Source organism: Populus nigra, chromosome 4 (assembly GCF_951802175.1).
Source record: "Populus nigra chromosome 4, ddPopNigr1.1, whole genome shotgun sequence".
NCBI lineage: Eukaryota > Viridiplantae > Streptophyta > Magnoliopsida > Malpighiales > Salicaceae > Populus > Populus nigra.
The window spans coordinates 7976239-7998941 of record NC_084855.1 but is presented as its reverse complement, the minus strand read 5'-3'; the positions used below and the strand labels follow the sequence as shown (position 1 = coordinate 7998941).

Sequence of the window (22703 nt, the reverse complement as noted above, 5' to 3'; positions counted from 1 at the left end):
TGTGCAGATCAAAAAAGCACACCCAGTGGATCAATAGTTTCTGGGAAAGTTCTTGCTTGTAAGAATTAAGTTTATCCTTCAAATTTAATTGAAAATAAATCATTCATCTTAAAATTCATAAAATCTCAACCTTTAAATTTGATTTATTTAAAATTATTATTTTTATATTTTTTTTATCTGTGTTGATATCAAAATTGATTTTTAAAAAATAAAAAATATATATTATTTTAATATATTTCAAACAAAAAAACACTTTAAAGAGTAATCGTCAACGTATTCTCAAACACCTTTAAAACACAAAAACGATAATCACAAAAATATCAAATAAAATTATTTATTCATGATATAAATATTATTAGGCAATTACAATATTAACCCTATAAAATTTCTCCGTCCACCAATCATAGCCACATTCTCATGTGGCCAGTGTTTAACATCCATGATAGGACTGATTTTAGTGCTTTGCAAGGAAGACATGTGTGACCAGATGCCATTTTCATGACAGCTTCCAAACACCCATATCCATTCTCACAGCATGGCCTTGCATACTGTTTTGGTTTTAATTCGACTTTGGATTTTTCCAGTTCATTAGTCGCTATAGCAGCATAAACTTAACTGTCTAAGGCTCTCTTAACTATGGTTAGCTAAACCCTGGCTAAGTTGGCCTTTTATAAGAGGATTAGCCAGTGCATTTGGAGATCATACTTGCTTGGATCCCGCCTCTTCTTGCGTTAGAAACAAAAAAATCTGACACTTGGTACCTGTATGTGAGTGACAATTTTCCTTCCTTCCTCTGTTTGTTTCAAGAAATTTCTCTGCCATCATCCTTATCCTTGTCAGCTAATTTTTAGCATTTCAATGTTTTCTTTTTTGTTCTTAACCTGATCAGTTAGTTTTTCAGCTCGAAACTTCTTGTTCCATCTGCAAGGGGTATTCAATATTAGAAAGCTGTGACTTTTTGCAGATCGCATATAGAAGAAGAAGAAGAAGATGGACAACAGGGCACCTGACAATGGAGAGTTTAGCTTTGCTAGCAATACTCCTAGGAGTACTGGACGGAAAGGGCTGCCTAAAATCCAGACACAAGATCATAACAAGAAGGCAAACGACGTGTGTCATGATGACAGTGGAACACCAGTGAAAGCCAAAACGATCGATGAACTCCATTCTCTACAGAGGAAAAAATCAGCACCCACCACTCCCATCAAGGGAGCTCAGGGTACTTTCAATGCTATCTCTGAAGAAGAACGCCAGAAACAGCAACTCCAGTCCATCAGGTGATCAGATTATAGTAGTCAGAAATTAATTACGATTTGGTTACTGCGTGGTCAATTCTTTATGATTTCTTTTTTATGTTGTTGCTTTTTACAGTGCTTCCTTGGCATCGCTGATGAGAGAGACAGGGCCAAAGTTAGTGAAAGGGGACCCGGCAAGGAAGGGAGAGGGGCAACAAATTGCACATCATCATCATTATACGCCCACCATCAGCGCTACTGACAGTTCTCTCAAGTTTACCCATTACCTCCACAATCTTTCTCCTGCTGGTATAATTAATCAAACCTTCCTCGAGATTTCACCTTGTCTAATTATTTCCACTCTCTCTTGCATGCTCCTTGGACGAATTTATCAGACTGTCTATATGAACCGTGTCTCCGTGGCTTAGAAGACGTATTAAGTTTAACGTCATTGAATTAATGTGGTGCAGAACTCTATGAACAAGCAATTAAGTACGAGAAAGGTTCCTTCATAGCATCATCTGGCGCCTTAGCTACACTTTCCGGGGCTAAAACAGGCAGGTCACCAAGAGATAAACGTGTTGTCAGGGATGAAACCACCGAAGATGATCTTTGGTGGGGAAAGTAAGTCTCTTCTAATCAATTTTTTGCTACTATTAATTAATTATCTAGATCCCTTTACATTAGTTTAGTCCTTAATTCTGATTCACTAATTTCCTTTTTGCAGGGGCTCGCCTAATATTGAAATGGATGAACATACTTTCATGGTTAACAGAGAAAGAGCTGTCGATTATTTGAACTCGCTGGACAAGGTATATATATTGATAATTGATCGCTTAAAGTTGAGCTCTCTTTGCTTTTATGGTTATTCAAATTAATCCATCTGTGAAAAACAAGTCTAATTAATTGTCACTTGCTAGAGCTTAAGCCTTTCTCAAGCGATTGAAAAAGCGGCCCAAATGTTTTTATATATAAAATAAAAAGCGCCCAAATGTTTTTTTTTTGCAAAATTTATTTTTTATATATAAAATTATTATTTTAGATAATGATATAGAAAATAAAATTTAAAAAATAAAAAATATATTTTTAATATATTTACAAATAAAAAATACTTTAAAAATCAATAATTATGACAATGTCAAATGCCACCTTAAGTAATTAGCCCCTGCTTGACTTATTAACAATCAATCGCTTGTCAGACAACTTTGTATTGGTCCATATTGTTTAGATGGTCTTCTTATTTCATGGGAGACACGCCCTAACTTGCTGGCAATAACAACTGAAACATTATACAATACAGTATTAACCAGTAACTAATTAGTAATTAATTTTAGTCTAATCTCACGTATATCGCCATTTCATTGTACGTCTTTGTTAGTAAATTTAAAATTTTTTTTTTAAAAAAATATTTGCTTGCCACCGTCATAACAGCTCTGTTTTGTATGTAATGCCTGGTTTGGAAACGCGAGTCAACCTATATCTTTTAAAAATAATATATATATATATATATATATATATATATATATATATATATATATATTGGATTGTTTTGATGTATTAATTTCAAAAATAATTTTTAAAAAATAAAAAAATATCATTTTGATGCATTTCAGTATAAAAAACACTTAAAAAACAACCGCAACTACACTTTCAAACATGCACTAAATATATATTGTAATCCATATGATGATAATAGTAGCTTTTTTAGTGTTGCATATGGCCCATTTCTTTTTTGTCTCTTCAAAAAGAAAAACTAAATGACATTACTAAAACATTATGACACTCGAATAAAAATTTTATGGATTCATAATTTTATAGATCTATAGAGTAAACCATATCATATTAAATTAACTATTAAGTAATTTAATTTAAAATTCAAACTAAGTTAGGATTTGAATTGAAAGATTTTAATAATGACTAGCTAGCTAGCTACATTTAACGAGACTTTCAAAAAACTTTCCGCGACACAGCACGAGCATTGTTTTATTATTATAGATTTTTAATGCACTCATATTAAAATTATTAGGGTGTGTTTTTTTTAATTGTTTTTTTTTTTGAAATAATAATACAATGTTGTCAAAGAAACAAATATTATAGTTAAATGTTTCAGAAAAATAAAAAGAAAAAGACACGCTAATGAGACATAAGAAATTTTAGTTAGAGAGGTATCTCTTTCATATTTATTTTAAATAGACCTGATTTTTTTGGGTATGTTTTTTGAATGCTTTTAATTTTTATTAAATAAATAATATAGAAAAAATATTATGCTTTTAAAATTAAAGATATTAATAAGAAAAAGGAAGACCTTTATTAACAAATTATTTTTGTTTTAATGGAATTTAAAGGATTACTTTTCTTATATAAAATATTAGTTCCATATTATTAAGTTAAAAAAACTAAAAAGCTTTTAGCGGCACATAATCAAGTATCTTTATTTGTGCTTGTTTTTAACTTTACAACTTGGTCTTTAAGTAACTTGAAAATCTCTTGGCAAATATAAACCCTGATTTACTTTCTTAAATGAATGCATCATATTTTGAGTAGATAATTAAAAACTTTCTTGCTGCATGAAAAATCGATAACAATGCCTAACTTTTTTTTACGTTAAGAAGTTAACAAAAAAAAAAAAAAAGCTAAGAGCTTTGCGTAGCACAAGCTAACTAAGAAAGAATCCATATAGCGGCATGGCCTTGGCCTGTCTCTATATGTTTGCACGAATCTTATGCTTCCCGGGTCCCAAGATTACAGATTAGAGATCTGCAGACTGGCCAAACCTTTTTTCTGGCTGTCTTGGAATTGAATCGTAACCTTGACGTCTTAACAGGAACCAAGCAATCGTGCCCTCTTTTTGTCCATGTTTTCTTTTTGACATGGCCCCTGGTGCAACTTGCAAGGTTTGTGTGAGTTGGGACCGGGTGCTAAGATACACTGAGCTTGGATTTTTTTTTTGTCTGGTGTGGCTAATCCAGGCCTTTTCACTTCCACGACTGGTGTCCACAGGCTGGTCGTGGAAGATCCCAAAAGATTGATTTGAATGTGGTGTCTATGTAAAGTAATAGTTGCTGATGAGTGGTTATAACTAACATGCACTAAATTCTAAATGATACTCAATGCACGAGGTCTTACATGTCAATCCAAAGTTCTTTCCTTCAGGACATTTGAGGGTCTTTTGCATGCTCCTCTGAACTGATTGAACTTGTCAAGCTGTGCTAATTTGGTTCATGTCTATTTGTTTCTGCCAAGGAATTGGTAGTAGAAACGTAACAACTAGTTTGGAACACGAAGGCTTGATAGTTGATAATTCAATCGAGTAACTCTCAAGCAGTCACTTAGAAAATATACAACAGAAATATAATTGGCATGAAGGGTCCTCTGATGTAACTGTTTTTGCTGTACTGTCTTCTACTTTGAGGTTTTTCCATGGACAGAAATGATCCCAGGCTTCTAAATTCGTGGTAAAAATAAATGATTGACATTTTGACTGTCATCTGATTTGTATCTGAGCTACTCAGCAATACATATAGTCTTTTCATCCTTTAAGAAAAAAACATCTTTTACGTTTTGTGGTGATTTGTTAACTGATGTGAGAGTGACAATGGTAAACCTGCATTTCAGGTCTTTGTAAATGACCAGTTCCTGAATTGGGACCCTGAACACAGAATTAAAGTTCGTATCGTTTCAGCCAGGGCTTACCATTCCTTGTTCATGCACAACATGTAAGTGATGAGGCGAAAGCTACCTAGTCATTTTAACAATTTGTCTCCCTTTCTTTCATATGCTTTGAATTTTAGGTAATTTTCCGTGCATTGTTTCCTAGACATGTTAGCTGTTCCTAGCTTAGAATGCATTGACGGTGCAAAATTATTTGCTTCCAATTGTTCACCCTTATTAAAAAAAGTTAGGCAAGTGTGACAAGAGATGCGATGATGTGTTAGTTTAGTTTATTTTCGATAATTGGGTGGGTTACAGGTGTATCCGACCCACTCCTGAAGAGCTAGAGAACTTCGGAACTCCGGACTTCACTATATACAACGCCGGACAGTTCCCATGTAACCGTTACACCCATTACATGACTTCCTCTACTAGCATAGACATCAATCTTGCTAGGAAGGAGATGGTCATCCTTGGCACCCAATATGCTGGGGAAATGAAGAAGGGTCTATTCGGGGTAATGCATTATCTCATGCCTAAGCGTCAAATCCTCTCCCTTCACTCTGGCTGCAATATGGGGAAAGATGGGGATGTTGCCCTCTTCTTTGGATTATCAGGTACAGTTACCTTGGAACTTAACCGTGCAACATGGAGCAATCAACTGCCTACTGATATGTGCCTCGTACGATCTCCACATGATACTCGTTTCTATTACAAATTGTTGCTAACAATTCTTCCTTTGGTTTTGTTTGTCGCAGGTACCGGGAAGACAACTCTGTCCACAGATCATAATAGGTATTTAATTGGAGACGACGAACATTGCTGGAGTGAGAATGGTGTGTCAAACATAGAAGGCGGTTGCTATGCCAAGTGCATTGATCTCTCTCGAGAGAAGGAGCCCGATATTTGGAATGCCATCAAGTTTGGGACTGGTAATATATATATATATGTATATTGATCCGTCTTCCAATTCCTTGTTTTGAGAAAATGCAAACAAGTTTTATTCTCTAATATGGATAACATCAAATGAGAACTTGTGATGTGGAAGCGCTTCACTTCAGCAAGCACATGATATTGTTCTCCATTTTTTAGTGATTTCCTTTTGGTTGTACTGATTATAGCTAATAAGAATATTGCCTATATTTGGTAGTCTTGGAGAATGTGGTGTTTGATGAGCATACTCGAGAAGTGGATTACATGGACAGCTCAGTTACAGGTAATAATAAATCAACATATATTTGATTGAGCTGAAATAAGATGTCTATACTACTCGTTTATGCAAAGGATTTTTGTAAAATTAAAAATCTCCTCTATTGGGCTGCTAACTCAGCTCTTCTTGCAAACTCACCTCGATACATGCTAAGCTGGTTTTTCTGGTTGCAGAAAACACGCGAGCAGCATATCCTATTGATTACATTCCAAATGCTAGGATACCGTGCGTTGGTCCCCATCCGAAGAACATCATTCTACTGGCATGTGATGCGTTTGGCGTGCTCCCACCTGTGAGCAAGCTGAGCTTGGCACAGACCATGTATCACTTTATCAGTGGTTATACAGCTCTGGTAATCATAAACTTGTCCCATCTTCAATCCGATCCCAGATTGATCTGTAATAGATGTTCTACTTCCCCCTTCAACTTGACAAGGTCATTTAGACTCTTGGTTCAATAGAGAGCCTTGATTAGTAATTATCTCAACTCCTAAACAGGTAGCCGGGACAGAGGATGGTATTAAGGAGCCACAGGCAACATTTTCAGCCTGCTTTGGTGCAGCATTTATAATGATGCATCCTACCAAGTATGCTGCCATGCTGTCTGAAAAGATGCAGAAACATGGGGCTACAGGATGGCTTGTCAATACCGGTTGGTCAGGTGGAAGGTATGCTGCTTGACAATTGACACATTTTATATATCACACATTTCGGTTCAGCGGATAATTTTCCAAGTGTTTGGCAGTTATGGATCCGGAAAACGTATCAAGTTGGCATACACTCGGAGGATCATCGATGCAATCCACTCCGGTAGCCTTTTGAATGCTAGCTATAAAAAGACTGAAGTTTTTGGTCTCGAAATCCCAACTGAGATTGAGGGCGTGCCTTCAGAAATCTTGGATCCTGTGAACACTGTATGTTGGCTGTCTTTATCATATTTCTCTGCTTATTTCTTAACCCTTCAAACATGTGCCTTCCATTAATGCATGTAATTTTACTTGTAGTGGACGGACAAGAATGCATACAAGGATACCCAGTTGAAGCTGGCTGGTCTTTTCAAGAATAATTTCGCGGTGTTCACAAATTATAAGATTGGAAAGAACAACATGCTGACCGAGGAGATTCTTGCAGCTGGTCCTAATTACTAGTCGGGTGCTTTCAGATTGGAGAGTGAAACTGAAAGGAATAATACGAGGCTAAGCTAAATACATCTCGTAACATATATCATGCCTCGGTTAATATCAACGATTCAAGTCGTTTTATTTAGGTTTAATCGAATTGGAGCGTGTTGTGTATGAAGTGGTTTTTTAATGATATTTAAGACTTTTATATATATATATATAACATCCTTCAATTATGTTATCTTCGTTCGTGCTAGAAATGTATTTTGCTTATGGGATTTTAAATTGTGCTAGAAATTTGACTTGTCTTTTGCTTAATTATATTGGTAAAACACAAAAAAGGGAAATTCTCCGTTGCTTGGATTTCTTGCAAGTCATTAAGGGTTCCAGTTAGTGCGTGTTCTCTTCAGGGACTGAACTTGTCAGTATCAACAACACACGCACAAGTCAGCTACAACCGCTCTTCTTGAGAAATTCCCGCGGTTACTTCCATGCCAAAAGCACTGTTCGAAAACAATTCACTTCTATCTTTGACAATTCTCTCGTCCCAGGCTTAACTCAGTCCCCGAAAACTTTGGAAAACTCAGAGATTTGAAGTCGTTAAGAATTGGTTGCTGTCCGGAGCTGGACACTTTGCCACGTGGATTGACAAGGTTAACATCTCTAGAGATTTTGGAGATTATTGAGTGTCCTAGTTTAGCCTCCTTGCCAAAGGAAATCCTAGAAGGAATGAGCTCGCTCCGATCACTCTCTATTGAGAATTGTCACAGCTTAACTTTGCCACAGCCCTTGAGCGCCTATCTATCATGTATTTTCATATCTGGCTTCTCTGCGAAACGGCCTGCAACATCTCTCTGCACTTGAAAGTTTTACCACCATAAGATGTGCAGAGGTAGCGTCTCTGCCTGAGGGATTGGGATTCTTTGCCGCATTGGAAACCATCGAAACCCATGGCCATGGCTGTCCAAAACTTATGGAATTGCCAACATGGGTGGAGAACCTGGATTCACTTCGATCCTTGACAATCCCAGATTGCTATAATATCAAGTCTTTGTCGGAAGGTCTCCAACTTCTCTGTGCACTCCAACAGTGATCCTGAACTCGAGAAACGGTGTGAGACGAGCAAGGGAGCGGATTGGCAAAGAATATACCACACGCCACATATTTATGTTGGATCATCAACATCGCAGCAGAGGCGTGATACTGCTAGCAGCTCTTCTACTTCTTAGGTAAATCTCTTCTAGGTCCTTGCTAGTATAAATTCATTTACAGACAGCACTTTATCATTGAATATTAATAGAACTTGTTTTGTGCGGTGATGTGGTAGATCTTAGACCAAGAAACTGAGAAAGGATGTCTTTATCCAAAGCATCAGGATACCTGTGACCGAAGAGAGTAAGAGACTGCCCCTCATTTATACCAGTGATCCTTGCTACATGTATATTCTGTTTCCTGAAGCCCGCATTGAAATAAGGTGGGAGATATGCTCTGGGAAAGGAACTGGGATTGTTGCAATTTGCAAGTTATAAAGGCTCGCAGTCCGCGCATTGCTTCTTCTGAGGCTAAAACGCCACATTTTATGTTCATCTTAAGTCTTAACATATTTTATGCATAACTAAAGCAACCTGTCTTCTCTTCAACTCGCCGCATGAACACAAACTAGTTAGAATCGTTTAGGTATGAACTGTTTCAAAAGGAAAAAAAAAACGAAAAGGATGCTTATGATATATTCTTACCAACTATGAAGGCTTATTTACCTGATTGATTATTTTTATCAAAAACTAAAATGAAGATGATATTTTACCTTTGTTGAAAAAAGAAAAGGAAAAGCGGATTTCTTCTGCATTTTACCCTAGAATTCTTAGAAGAAGGTTATAGTTTCTTGTTCAACAAAATGATTGAAAATCTATAATAAAATTTTGACTGAATTATTATCAAAATAATTTTTTTTTAATATTAGTATCAAATCATTACAAAACAATAAAAAAATATTAATTTAATATTTTTTTCAAGTTAAATTTTGTTTTGAAAAACACCTAAAAATATTTTAAAAAAATCGTGACAAACATCATCAAACAAGCACAAACAGAGGAGATCAAGTTCATCTTCAGTTATTATCACAACTCAATTAGAATCTTCAGTATTTGTTTTAGCATTTCAAACTATTTTTTAAATTGTTTTTCACCTTAAAAACATTAAATTAGTATATTTTTAAGCTATCAGCATGAGTCAAGGATGGAATTAATTCAGAGGCTCCAATTACAGTGTTGGATTTTTCCTCTGTTTACTCCTAAGAGGCTTTTATTGTCATGTTTATGGCATGCTTCCGCTGGCATGATGAACCAATTACCAAGCTGAACGACAAGCTACGATGAACCAAAGTACAATCAGCAACAAACTGCTGCAATTGTTGTTGTCAGGGAGCTTCGAGGAAAGAAAGGGTTCCTCTAACAAGATTGAGATAATGTACAAAAAATTTTCAAGAGAGAACTTTTTAATCCCTCACAAATTTGTTTTTAATAAAATAGGAGCTATTATTTTGCAAGACGGACAGGAGCACATAAATAAATCCCAAAAACTGTATCTGAGATTCACTAAGGAAACAGCTCATGGTATCATTAAGTTATCAAAAGTACACACACAAAATTGACATAAATGGGGAATATTATCATTATGTATCTGCATTTTGAAACTAAGAGTTACAAAATTCAAGTCTATGTATCCAAACCAATAGAAATTGCAATCTCAGCAGATGGATTTCACACTCCTCGAAGTTGTACATTTATGATTTAATGCTTATTCTCTATGACCAAGTCAAGAAATCTGACACTAGATACTTTTACAGCCGGAATGGTTCATTGAATAACTAAGACCCACTGGTTGAGGTTGCATCATCTTTGTGCTTAATCATACCAGAATCCACAAGGACTGGGACCTCTGCCGCAAGCCATGGAGCAAGACCCAAACAAAGTGCATGTGCTATGCCAAACCTAGGACTGGCCAACCAGGAGCAAAATTCAAAATATTTTATCAGTTCATAATTCCACTAAATGGAAAGGATAAAAAAATAAATTATAAGGTGAGATTGGATGAAAGCTAGTAAGATAAAATGTAATTCAAGAAGCAGAACGGTATCAGCAACATAAAAAGTTCCATGAGATAAATCCATTTTTGACCAAATATGGGAATGCCCACCTCTGAAAATCAATATTATCTCATGCCAATTCATACATAATGTAACATTACAACATTAATGTTCAGAGTCCCTAAAGAAGACCAACCACCACAAAACAGACAGCCAGGGGTAGTGCAACTACTGAGTCAACAAAGAAAAAAAAAGTATATCAAAACAACAAAACTCCTCGTGAGTCGTAAGAGTCCATGGGAAAATAGCTTACAAAATGAGAAGAATCGACAAATGAGCTCCGTTAATAAAGAAAAAACATAATGATAACCTTAGCAGACTTAAATTATTCGACTCCCCATGCTATTTCTCCAATTTCATTAATAAATGAAAATCCAACTATGAATTGTGCATATAAAAGTAAAGTTTCCACATTCTAATAATCCCAAATCTTATCATCTCAATAATACATATTGTTTGATCTCTTCATTCGTTTTCAATTTACAATAATTCTTCAACAAACAAACAAAAATTCTTAATCCACAATATCAAAAAAATCCTTAATCCACAATATCAAATAAATCAATCAAACCATCATCCCAACACTGATTCAATTTAATTAAAACATACCAATTTTTAGCCCAGAGCGGCTTGAAATGAACCGTCAGACAAATCTTCCCTCCTCTATACATCTACAAACATGATCACCGAAAACAATTTTTAAAAAAAAAATCAACAAGAAACCAGCAAAAAGAAAAGGGAAAAAAGGACAAGAAATCAACCTTCTGAGTTTTTCCATCAAGCTGAGGCAACTCGAGTTCAGGCGCGGTAGAAGGGTAGGTAACAGGAATGTCAAACTGAAGATCAAACTCGTACTTAAGGAGATTATGAACGTACCAGCACTTGCCAGTCCAACGTGTCCCTTCAGGATTGGCTGCCGAGATACGAAACCAATCGTTATCGTTAGACTTGTTCATCTGTGTATAAGCGATCAAAGCCTTGTATTCCTCTTTCAGCCTCGTTGTCCATGCAGCTCCATCTCTTGGACCTGCCTTCGTTGTTAACAGCGGGATCTGGGTCAGTGTTGATTTCGTGTTTGGATCCCATCCCTCCATTTTTTGTTTTTTTCTAACCCTGACCCCCAATTCCAGATTTTATTTGTTCTTTCTTTCGCTCGTTTCTCCTATGTTTATCACAGCTTTCGCGTTTTGAGATGCTTTTCACGAAAAATAAAATAAAAGAATGTTTAATATTATAATAGTTATTGTTTAAAAGTTTTTTTATTTAAAAGTTTTTAAAATTATATTTTTTATTTTTTAAAATTTATTTTTAATATTATTTAAAAAAATATAATATTATTTGAAAATCATGTATAATCAATTAATTATTTAAATATCTTCTGAATAAACTTATTTAAAGTTGTAAAATATATAAAAATTAGGGGCGCTTAGAAAAAGTTCAGGCGAACCTAAGCTAGAGATATGGGCCCCACGCCTTAGCCCAAAATAATAAAACGATGCCTGGTGTTCTTGGGCCTAGAAGATGAAAGAGGCATAAAAGGTTTTTATTAAAAAACAGCGAATGACACGTCATTCATCTGTTATGTTTTATAATATGAATTAAAAAATATATAAATTGGTAGATCAAAAAAAATATTAATGTTAATTACAGATCAAATAGAGAACTTGATGTTTATTATAAGAAGTAAGATATTGAAGCAAATGTAAAACTTTGACCTACTAACGTGGGTAATTTTTTAATTGAATTATGTGACAATAAAATTAAATATTATTAGGAGATATAATGATTTAAATTCTATTATAAAAAAAATCATCAACATTCTCTTTTCTTATTGATGTGTTTTTGTATTAACAGTATGGTTTATTGAATAAAAAATAAAAACAATTGAAATATAAATTAGAAAACATTCTATTGATTTGAAATAAAAAGTTAAAAATGTATCTTTCTCGTCCAAACTTTATTCTCTTATTTATATGTTTCTTCTTCTTCTTCTTTTTCTTTTTAAACATGTATTTTTTTAATCTAAAATATTGTTTTAAATTGAAACCTATAACATTTTTAAAAGAAAGTTTCAATTAAAAAGCACATAATCATAAATTGATAATTTTTAAATGAGATATCAAACAATATAAAATCTAGGAAAAACTATATACAATTTTACAATAAAAAATAATTTGATAAATATTCAATCCGTGTTAGATATTCTTGGGGGAAATCTTAAATAGATAAATATATTAAGTTGATATATAATTACTAAAAAAAATAGTTGTTAATGCTCTCATTAAAAGTTATAATATTATTTTAAAATTATGGCATAGTCAATTAATTATTTAAATATTCTATGAATAAATTTATTTTGAGTCAGTCATGTTATAAAATATTAAAAAACAAAATAGGGGCGCTCGGGAAAATGCCAAGCAAGCTTAGGCCAAAGAGATCTATCTCCCTTGTGGCCTGAAAAAAAAAAAAAAAAAACCAGTGCTCTTGACTGAAAGGTTAAGCTAGTAACTGGGGTCTAAAGATGAGAATGACACTTCATTCACTTGCGACATTTCTCGACTATTAAAGTTAACTCTGATTTTTAGAAAATCAATGTCCAAGTTAGGGACTTTAAAAAATTAATTTCAAAATAATATTTACTAAAAAAAATGAAAATCTCATCATCTAAACTCTAAAACACTATTATTGACTATGAAAATATATTTTTATCTGATAAAAAAATCTTAAAATTAAAACAATTTAAAATTATTTTTCGAGCTTTCAGTTACAAGACATCATTCAATGAAAAATCTATCTTCAAATAGTTCCTCTCTAAAAAAATATTAAAAATACTTCAAAATTATAGTTACTAGTTGGTGTAATTTGATCTTCTAGAGCTTTTTATCTCTCTTCCTCTCTCTCTTTTTTTCTGATTTTGTCTCTTTTCTTTGAATATTCAAACACTATAATAATAATAATAATAAAACTTAATGATCAAAATGTAAAAAACTCAAAAAAGAGTGATCAAATATTAAAAAAAAAGTGAGACTTTAAATACCAATTTAACATTTCTACACCATTTCAAATTTTTTAAAAAAATTATTAATTTTGATCAATTTTAGTTCTGAGGACAACATAATTTTTTTTGTAAAATTAATTTTAATTTAATATTGAAATATTTAATGACACATGGAACACACAAAAACATATAAATTGAATCATGTAACAATAAATAAAATCATGTCAATATGACTTGTATGGATGCAATTGAAAATAAATAAAGTTTAATAATTGAAATGAAAAAATGTAAAATTTTAAGGACCGAATGTTGAAAATTTTGGAGCTACAATAGATTAAATGTTTTTTCTCGAATAGTTTTTTTTTATATATATATACTTTGAGTAAACTGAACATAGCCCTCAAATTTTATTTTTTATTTTTTCTAATTTGACTGTCATGGTATTTTTTTATCATTTCATTTCTGTTTCGTCCTTCAATCTATTTTAACATTGGCGGTGATAGTTTTAGTTTAAAAACATGACATGATTCATAAACACGTGAAAGATGACACTTGTCTTGAAAAATAAAACAATGATAATACAATTAATTTATCTACTACAATTAAAATTTATTTTTTTAAAAAAAAATCAATTAAAATACAAATATGGGTTATTGTTTCATGAAAATACTTTTTTATGAACCAATTTATGAACTTTCTTGTATTTATTTAACTTCATGAAAATTAATCGATAAAAAGTGATTTTCAATCAACATCAGGACTTAAAACCTTTTCGAAGAAAAATAAATTTCTTCTTTCAACTCTAAAAAACACTTTTGATCTTTAACAAAAAAAAAAACAAATTACTTTTAAAATCAAAATTTATTAAACTAGTGTTCAAGGTTTTTTTTTGTTTTGTATTTTCATATTGTTTTTTAATAACAATCAAGTTAATTCAGGGTAAATTTAGTATTTTAATAAATAAAAAATATAATTTAAAAATAAAAAATAGTTAGGACGTGCATTAAACGAGCCATCATGTTGAACATGCACACCATATTTAGATGGAAGGTGAGACCATGTACAGTGTCTAAAAGATGACATTTCTTGATTTAGTTAGAATCCTCTTAGCGATTCTTTTCTTCTCAGACAACATGTGTGGTGTACCGATTTCTAATTTGGCATTGTCAACTATTTTTCTCTCTCTTCTTTAATTTTTTTGTTTGTTCATTAAAATTTTGAAAGCAACTCTTCAATTTGTTTTTTTTTAATTTGATTCATATTCTTTTGATTATTGTTTGTTTTATTTAGAACATTTTTTTTTTCAATTTCATCATCTTTTAACTTTTTGTTTGTCATACTTGGTCCTTATTTTTTTTTTATTGTTCATTTTATTTGGAATAATTTATAAATGTTGATTTTTTTTTCAATTTCATCATCCTTCAACTTTGATATCTACTACACTTAGTATTTATTCTTTTGATAAACTTTTAAAAAATTAAACATTAATAGGTGATTTTTCCAGCTTATATTTTACGATAAAGTCAAACATTATAAAAAAAATTTCAACTCATTTTATACAATATTGTTAAACATAAAAAAAATAATCAACTTTCTATGAAACTATTAAAAAAAAACACTTTTCAGGAAACAAATAAGAAATGTAAATAGAATATGACTACAAATTGATTTGTTCTTCCACGAGTTGGAAAAGCATGTCCGAAAAATGCACAACTTATACCAAGCTAAAGACTCTTTTTATTCCTGACAACCAGTATCTCTCCCCTTCTCCGATTAATGTGTTTTAATATTGTAGTGTAGAGTATTTTTTTAAGTATTTATTAGAAATTTATTAAAATAATATTTTTATTTTTATTTTTTTTATTATTGATATTAATACATCAAAATTTTAAAAAATATATTTTAAAAAACATTAATTTGAAATTTTTTTCAAACAAGAAACAATTTTAAAAACATGTTATAATATAAAAATAAATACTCACCAATCAAAGTCAGTAAATATACTTGTTTTCAAAGACCCTGGGCCGTTGTTAAAACGAGTTTGGACCAACAAAAAACAATTTTAAAAAATATTGATAGATCCAATTGATCAGATTACACACACTTTTCTCCATGAATGCAAACCAGTAATGTAATTTTTGCAAGAATCTCCGCACTAGATTCAAGCTCGATAGGTATGTTTTGTCTCATGATAAAATCTCAATTAGATGTGCCCATTTTATCACCTAAAAGGATTAAAAAGTGATCCAAAGCATAAATTTATAATGCATTTTCCTTCCTTATTTTCCACAAATACACCTAAAACTGTATTACTAAAAGCATTGATTTTAAAAAATTATATACAAATTTCGTTTTATTGTGGATTGAAATATTAAAATGATGACTTTTCTCTTCATAAAAGAATTAAAGGAACTAATATTAAAGGGCTGAATAGGTCTTTTTATGAGGTTCTTTTGTCATTCTTGAATTATTGGGGGGTAACATTGCCTTTAAACAACTTTTTTGCATAGTTAAATTAGTTAACTGCGCTTAAAAAAAAGAAAAAAACTTAACTATGGTATGAAAGATTTCTTGACATCTCACCTTTTCAAGCACAATATAATGATTCTATTACCCTTAAAATCAAAATTCTCAAAGTTTGACTCCAGGGTCATATTTGTTATATCATAATAGTTTTTTCATAATAATTATCTAGTTTCAAGGGAAATGTTGCATTTTGATAAATAAAGAAAAATAAAAAAGTTGTTGAAGCGTGTATTGCACGTATCATTCTTTTTGTAAGTTTCAGGTGATGCATACGACTAACTTCAACGATTAAAGTCGTTGCTATGCTGCGTCATTTGATCTGTCTCGACATTTTTTTTATCTTTTAATGACATGTGTGGTTAATGGACCTTTTCTTTTCTTTTCTGTTTCCTCCTATAAATTAGTGCCTAACCCTCAAAGCTTGCATTTTAGTCTTTCAGGTTTTTTTTCCTTTGGATATAGTTTTTCTTTTTTTTATTCCTATTTGTTTTATTTTAATCAATTTATAAAATTAATTTTTTTTCAACTTCATTCTATTTGAGTTTTTTAATTTGTCAGATTTGGTTCTTATTTTTTTTATTTGAGATGGTTTTTGAATTTGAAATTTTTTTAATTTCACCCTCCTTCATTATTTTTTTTTTAGATTTGATCATCATTATTTTCATTACTATTTTTTTTTTGTATTGACATATTTTTTAGATTGATTTTTTTATATATATAATTATATCCTTCAATAATAAATTAGATGAGAATCAAGCTTTTTGATTGAATCTAAATTTGAAATTTATTAGATTATAATTTTAAAAAATTAATCCGGGTTTATAAGATTCATCGTTACCTGCTTTGTTTTTCATATCATTAAATTAAGGTTTTTTTTATTGGATTTTAACCAAACTTAAAATTACATTGTTGCCTTTCTGGATTTTGAGACTCAAGGTCTTTCTTTCTTTCTTTTTTCATTTTTAAACTACTTCATGTCTTTGTGTATCATCATTTCGTTTTCAATATCTATTTTTTCTTATAGAATTTATTATAAACACTTGAAAATACCATCATATAAAATAACATTCAGCAATCTAGTTCCTATACAACGAATATAGCATGTGATCTTTCAGTCTTAACATGATTAAAATCAACCCGTACCACCTGTTTAAGTTTCTACAATTCTATTTTCCTTCGGAGGCAAGTTCTCCTCGGAATTTTCTACTTTGCCTCTCGACCTGCTCTTCTCTCTCCTCTTCATTAGAGGGCTTGTCCACTTGATTGGTGCGTTCTCGTGATGGGATCGCATCACATTTTTGCTTTTATCAGCCCCATTTAGCAATATTTCTTGCCGTTCTTGCCTTGGAAATTATTCTCTCTATCCTTGTCTACTCATGGGAATTCCCATGGCTGAATTTGTAATGGTGGAAAATGGATTTCTCTCTCTCTCTCTCTCTCTCTCTATTTGTGCGCCACGCATGTATGGTTGAACCGGTTAGCATGGGGGGTTAGAATAATGAGAAAGGAATAAAAACAATCGAGTCGCGGGAGCATGCATGAATTGACTTTTCAAGAGATGGTGCCACGATAATTAAACTACTTCAATTAATTATTTATCATTCCGTGGTTTTCTTCAGAAGATTGCATATAATTAGCATAAAAAATTGTTTCTTTGGCAAATTGCCATTCTGTGTTTTTCGTGTCTAATTAGGGCTTCCTAATTTGTTCAACAAAGCCCTAGTTTACCATTGGGTTTTGGGTTCTTTGTTGTTTGTATTATCGAGCACTCGAGCTTGATGTAACAAACCGTAGCTGCCGGTAATGGGTGTGGTTTTTCTAGTGTAGCTTTGAATCCTACTTGCTGTAGCTGGCTTTTGTTTCATATGCCCTCAAAAATGGGGTACATTGTAATTCATAAAGTAATTAAAGAAATGTTTGAAAATGTTATGATCAGTTTAAACTTTAAAGTATTTTTTTATTTAAAAATATATTAAAATAAATTATTTATTTATTTTTTAAAAATTACTTTTGACTCAAACATATTAAAATGGTATAAAAATATATAAAAAATAAATTTTAAATAAAGCAAATTTTTAATTTTTAAAAAATACAATTTTAACTATATTCGATAGCACCTCTAAAAAGAGATGTTAACCCAACAGTAAAGTAGGATGATCAATCAATCCAACAAACAACAATGAGAAAAGTCGAATGAGCACATAAGGCAAGAAAATAAATATAAACAGATAAATAACACATGAGTAACATCAAAGTGCAAAACAAGCTAGAGAATAAAAAAAACAAACTAAAAGAAATGGCATATAACTTTCTCATTTCTTTTAAAACATACATTTGAATTACTAAAAAGAGAACAATTAAGGAAAAATAAAAAGAGTACGAGGAATAGATAACACAGTCAGAAGAAAGCAACATGTATAAAAGAAATAAAAAGATCATAAAAAGTCATGCTTGTACACAAGAAAAAAACATCACATAAAAGGAAAAACAAATACGTAATCCTAGAAAGTGAGAATCATACATTTAATACCCAAAAACTTATAATACCCAATAATAATAATAAAAGAAAAAAAACAACAAAAACAATAATCAGCAAAATGCTTAAAAAAACACAACAAGCTTAAAACATGAAAAAACTATAAACACTAAAACAAATCTTGAGGGGTGTAGCTCAAGTGGTCAGGTTTTGGGTTTGCTCCTTAGAGATTACCAGTTTGAATCCCACAAACCTCGGGGCCACTGCAGGCTTACATGGTCGTCAACTTCAAGGCCTGTGGGATTAGTCGAGATATGCTCAAGTTAGTCAAGATACTCACGTTAATAATAATAATAAAAACCTTATAATCTAAATTTCACTAAAATCAAATAAATTATCAACAAATAAACAAGTGGTGACTTACTAATAATATCCACTAACAAATAATACAACAATTCTTCTTCCTCTTCTTCTAAGTAATCCGTGTTAATATATGTAAAACTCCAAATTAGCATGATTATTGAACTTAGTTTTCCTGTGTTTTTAGTCAACGCTAGAAAGTTGAGAATTTCTTTTTTTGCTAGTATATAGTAAATGAGTATTTTATATCGTAAAAAGAAAAAAAAGAGGTAACCAAAGAGGACAACTATTATTATTATATAAAAAAAACAAAACAACATGCGTTTTTACCATTTAAAATTTACTAAGCACGCACTTATATTTTACTATTCATTCACCACCGTGTATTTTTGCTAAAATCTTTACATTTTGGTCATAACAGTTTGTAAAGTTTATAGTTTAGCTATGAAAATTTATTTTCTTTACATTTTCATTTCTTGAATATCCAAAAAAAAGAGAGAAAAATAATGAAAAATAAAAGAATAAACATAAAGATTTCCAACGAACACATTTCAACAATAAAAACTGATGATTTTAATGTTCGTATATTTATTTTCCTTATGATGGTTTTGTGAAGGTGGTCTTCGGTTTCTAATCATGGTAAAAAATAGATGATTTTAATGTTCATATATTTATTTTCCTTATGATGGTTTTGTGAAGGTGGTCTTCGGTTTCTAATCATGGTAAAAAATAGATCCAGCCTGAAAAGATGTTTTTATTTGCTTGTTTTGAAAGCGTGGTTGTAGTTGTTTTTTAAAATACTTTTTACTTATAAATATATAAAAATAATATTTTTTTTATTTTTTAAAAATCATTTTTAATATCAGCGCATCAAAATAATCTAAAAACATCAAAAATATATTAATTTGAAGAAAAGAAAAGAAAATTTAAATTTTTTCAAAAATATTTTTGAAATGCAAAAACAAACAGTGTTGCTATTAAATATGAGAAATTGAACTGACAATGACATGTTTAGAATTAAAAAAACATGAGAACGACATGGCAATTCAGTGATATATATATATATTAAAATAATTATTCTTTCATTTTCTTATACCACAGCATCAGAATTCCCACACGTGCTTTTTTTTAAAAAAAAATTATTTTCACACGGTGCTAAGTTTTAATTTTAAAAAATATTATTATGGCAAAAAAGATATTTTTTCTAGAAAACAAAATGAACAAAGACAGAGGGCTTTGGATATATATATATATATATAGTACATTACAAAACAAATAAATGGTGTGGCATTTTGCACTGTACACACAGACTGCATGTACTGTGGACTGTGGCAGTGCCCGGGCGATTTTGCCCTTGATGAGTCTGTGCATTTTATCTCTTCTCTGGCCCTGTTTTCGTGTCTTCCTCTCACTCTCTTCATTTCATGTCTCTGCTCGGTTCCTTCATTTTTGGCAGAGAGAACGACGGGCTGTTTGGCTCACGGTTGCTCGGTCGGCCCAGGATGCCGGTTTGTGGGCTGGCTTCGGGTCGTTCTTCGTGTTTGATGAGGTATGATTTCGCCCCCTTCTTTGCGCCAATTTCTGCTTTCTCTCGGTTTCTTTGCATCGGGTTCTTCGGTTCGTGTTTTTTTTTTTTCATTTTTTCCCTTCTTCTCACTCGATTCATCTTCTTTCTGGTGTGGGTGTTCAGTAATTGATTGTAGTTTTTGATTTCTCTGGTCTGGGTATTCAGCAATTGATTGGGTTTTTTAGATTGCTCATTGTCTGTGTGTTCGGTTTTCTTGGGTTCGTGCTCGGGATGCTTGCGTTTGGTCGTTTGTGTGTGTTGGGGGGTGGGTTATTGGTTCAATTGGGTTCGGGTTGGGTTGATCGATGGTTTGGAGGTCGTTCAATTCTCGGGTAAACATGGTCCTTGGTTGGTTTGATTCGGGTGCTCTCGGTTTGGTTTGATTGGCTGTTATTTGTGTTGATTTGGGCTCATTGCTCTCGGTTTAGAGCTTAACATAGAATGAATTGATTATTGAGTTGGTTTTTGCTCTCCGCTGATCGCTTAATTTTTTTTTCGGTTGCTTTGCTTTCTTCGATTGTTGTTACTGTTCCAATCTGGTTTCGTTACTTCAATTACTCCTGTTGCCCCATGTCACTTCACATTAATTAATTTGTCTGTGCATTTTGCAGGGTGACATGCTTTTTTTTTTACTTCTTCTCTTATGATCCTTGCCTCAGTAGACTGCGCCGCCTTCTTTCCTCTGTTAAGTAATTTTTTCATTCTAATTGTAATGTTTATCTTTGTTTTTTGTGTTGTTTCCTCTCCTGCATATTTCTCTTGCGTTTCATTTCGTCTGGTACCTTCTTTTGCTTTCCATTTTTCTTCTCAGCTCTGCTTTGGATTTCTTGCGTAATTGATCCTATTTCTTTTACTCTTCTTTCTTGAGGTTCTGGCCTGTTGCTTCTCACAAATTGCTGCAAAGACTCACCCTTGCTGCAAAGACTCACCCTTTGTGTTGGTCATTCTACTTTTGAGGTTAGTTGGCTTTTTCTAGGACAATTTTGGACAAAAAACAGAGATCACAGAAGAGTATATTCGCTTTCTCCAAGTACATATATGTATGTATGTTTTATCTATACATCCAAGTCTTCTCTTCCTTTTTTCTAATGTCTACAATGATTTTTACAGCATATGATATTAATTTTTAATTGTTTCTTTACTGATTTGCTGCATTTATTCTTCCATAATATTTGCTGAAATTTTTGAATGCATGACTTAATTTCTTCATCATTTCATTTATTACTTTGCGAATTTTATTTTTTTCAGGAAGATTAGCAACAAAATGATATGTCTCATTTCGAAGGAGGGATTTCACTTCGTTCTGCACCTCAACATCCCTCTATTTTGCGCTGATGTACAAATTGTATAATTAGCACTCTTTTGTCATCTTTTGTGACACTATGTATATACCAAAATATGTAACCTATGTTTACAAAACAAACTCTTTTATATTGTAGTTCTAACTTTTATATTATAAGTTTATCGTTTTTAATGTAATTATATAATATTATATACGCAGCAATGCTCGCGGCAACGCGCGGGCATATAGCTAGTATATATATATATTTTGTTCTCATTAATTCAAATTACCTGAATTCTTGTTAATGCTTATTTTAACTGTGTAAGGTTTTCATTTGAATTAATGAGAACATAATATATATATATATATATATATATATATATATATATATATATATATATATATATATATATATATATATATATATATATATAACCAAAAGCAGGGGAATTCAGGCTACGGTTAGATCCAGCAAAACACATCAATATGCGGAAACTTACATTTACTCTAGCCATGGGCACTCATCTCCTTCTCTTTATAATAAGTATTCAGTGCCTAAAGAGAAGGCCTAAATTGGGAAGTGAAAGAGCCTTTGGAGTCGAAGAAATCTTACAGGTAGGACTCTGATCTTGTCTCCTTCTTATCATTGTCCTTCTGATAAGTAGCAGAGAACCTCCCACTGGCCATACCTTTAGTTACAGTTACAGATTTGTGCTTGAAGGTGAAAGTGTGAAATGTGAATTGTGAGGGAGCGGCTTAGAAGCAAGGAGAAGGACGGTTAGAGTCCAGTGGATGCTAGGGTTAAGATTAAGCACGTGTTTTTTTTGTATTTATAATACCTCCAACTGAATCGGTTCGGTTAGGGTTTCGTCGATTTCGAGTTTCTGAAACCGAAACCGAACCGAAAATTTTTTCAAAAAATTTAATCGGTTTTTTTAGTTATTTTTTCTCGGTTTAGTCGGTTTCTCAGTTTTTTTACTCACTCTTATTAAATAAAATACTCCAAGCACAACAAGAAAATATGTTGCGATAACAAAAAAAAACGAGGTAGTCCTCTACATGCAAAAGCTTGTGCCATGAATGACATGTTAAGGAACTTAATTTATGGCATTATGTTTGCTTTCCATGAAAAG

The 22703-nt window shown here is 32.0% G+C and overlaps 2 protein-coding genes across 6 annotated transcripts; one reads left to right on the top strand and one right to left on the bottom strand.

The window, feature by feature from the left end:
* Positions 1-485: 485 nt before the first annotated feature.
* Positions 486-7428, top strand: LOC133692035 (phosphoenolpyruvate carboxykinase (ATP)-like). Of its 5 annotated transcripts, XM_062112699.1 has the most exons (13): positions 492-767; positions 965-1277; positions 1372-1544; positions 1706-1859; positions 1963-2047; positions 4851-4951; positions 5205-5503; positions 5645-5818; positions 6037-6102; positions 6270-6448; positions 6594-6763; positions 6841-7009; positions 7100-7428. In XM_062112699.1, the coding sequence occupies exons 2-13, from the start codon at positions 991-993 to the stop codon at positions 7241-7243; spliced, it is 2001 nt and encodes a 666-aa protein (XP_061968683.1). In that variant the 5' UTR covers positions 492-767; positions 965-990; the 3' UTR covers positions 7244-7428. The 5 variants fall into 5 exon arrangements, with proteins under 5 accessions (XP_061968681.1, XP_061968682.1, XP_061968679.1 ...); XM_062112697.1 differs by having other exon boundaries at positions 486-763; positions 5205-5818; XM_062112698.1 differs by having other exon boundaries at positions 486-767; positions 902-1277; positions 5205-5818.
* A 2434-nt stretch (positions 7429-9862) lies between these two features.
* Positions 9863-11573, bottom strand: LOC133691008 (ubiquitin-fold modifier-conjugating enzyme 1). Its single transcript, XM_062111316.1, has 3 exons — positions 11123-11573; positions 10971-11032; positions 9863-10212 (listed from the first exon to the last, which is right to left on the bottom strand). Exons 1-3 carry the CDS (start codon positions 11453-11455, stop codon positions 10083-10085), a joined length of 525 nt encoding a protein of 174 aa, XP_061967300.1. The 5' UTR covers positions 11456-11573; the 3' UTR covers positions 9863-10082.
* Between the last annotated feature and the right edge of the window lie 11130 nt (positions 11574-22703).

Coding starts and splice junctions, on each gene's coding strand:
- LOC133692035 (XM_062112697.1), top strand. CDS start 991: ATGGACAACAGGGCACCTGACAATGGAGAGTTTAGCTTTGCTAGCAAT. Junction 1,860..1,962: donor GATGATCTTTGGTGGGGAAA/GTAAGTCTCTTC, acceptor TCCTTTTTGCAG/GGGCTCGCCTAATATTGAAA. Junction 6,103..6,269: donor CATGGACAGCTCAGTTACAG/GTAATAATAAAT, acceptor TTCTGGTTGCAG/AAAACACGCGAGCAGCATAT.
- LOC133691008 (XM_062111316.1), bottom strand. CDS start 11,455: ATGGAGGGATGGGATCCAAACACGAAATCAACACTGACCCAGATCCCG. Junction 11,033..11,122: donor TTGATGGAAAAACTCAGAAG/GTTGATTTCTTG, acceptor TCATGTTTGTAG/ATGTATAGAGGAGGGAAGAT. Junction 10,213..10,970: donor CCGCTCTGGGCTAAAAATTG/GTATGTTTTAAT, acceptor CTGGTTGGCCAG/TCCTAGGTTTGGCATAGCAC.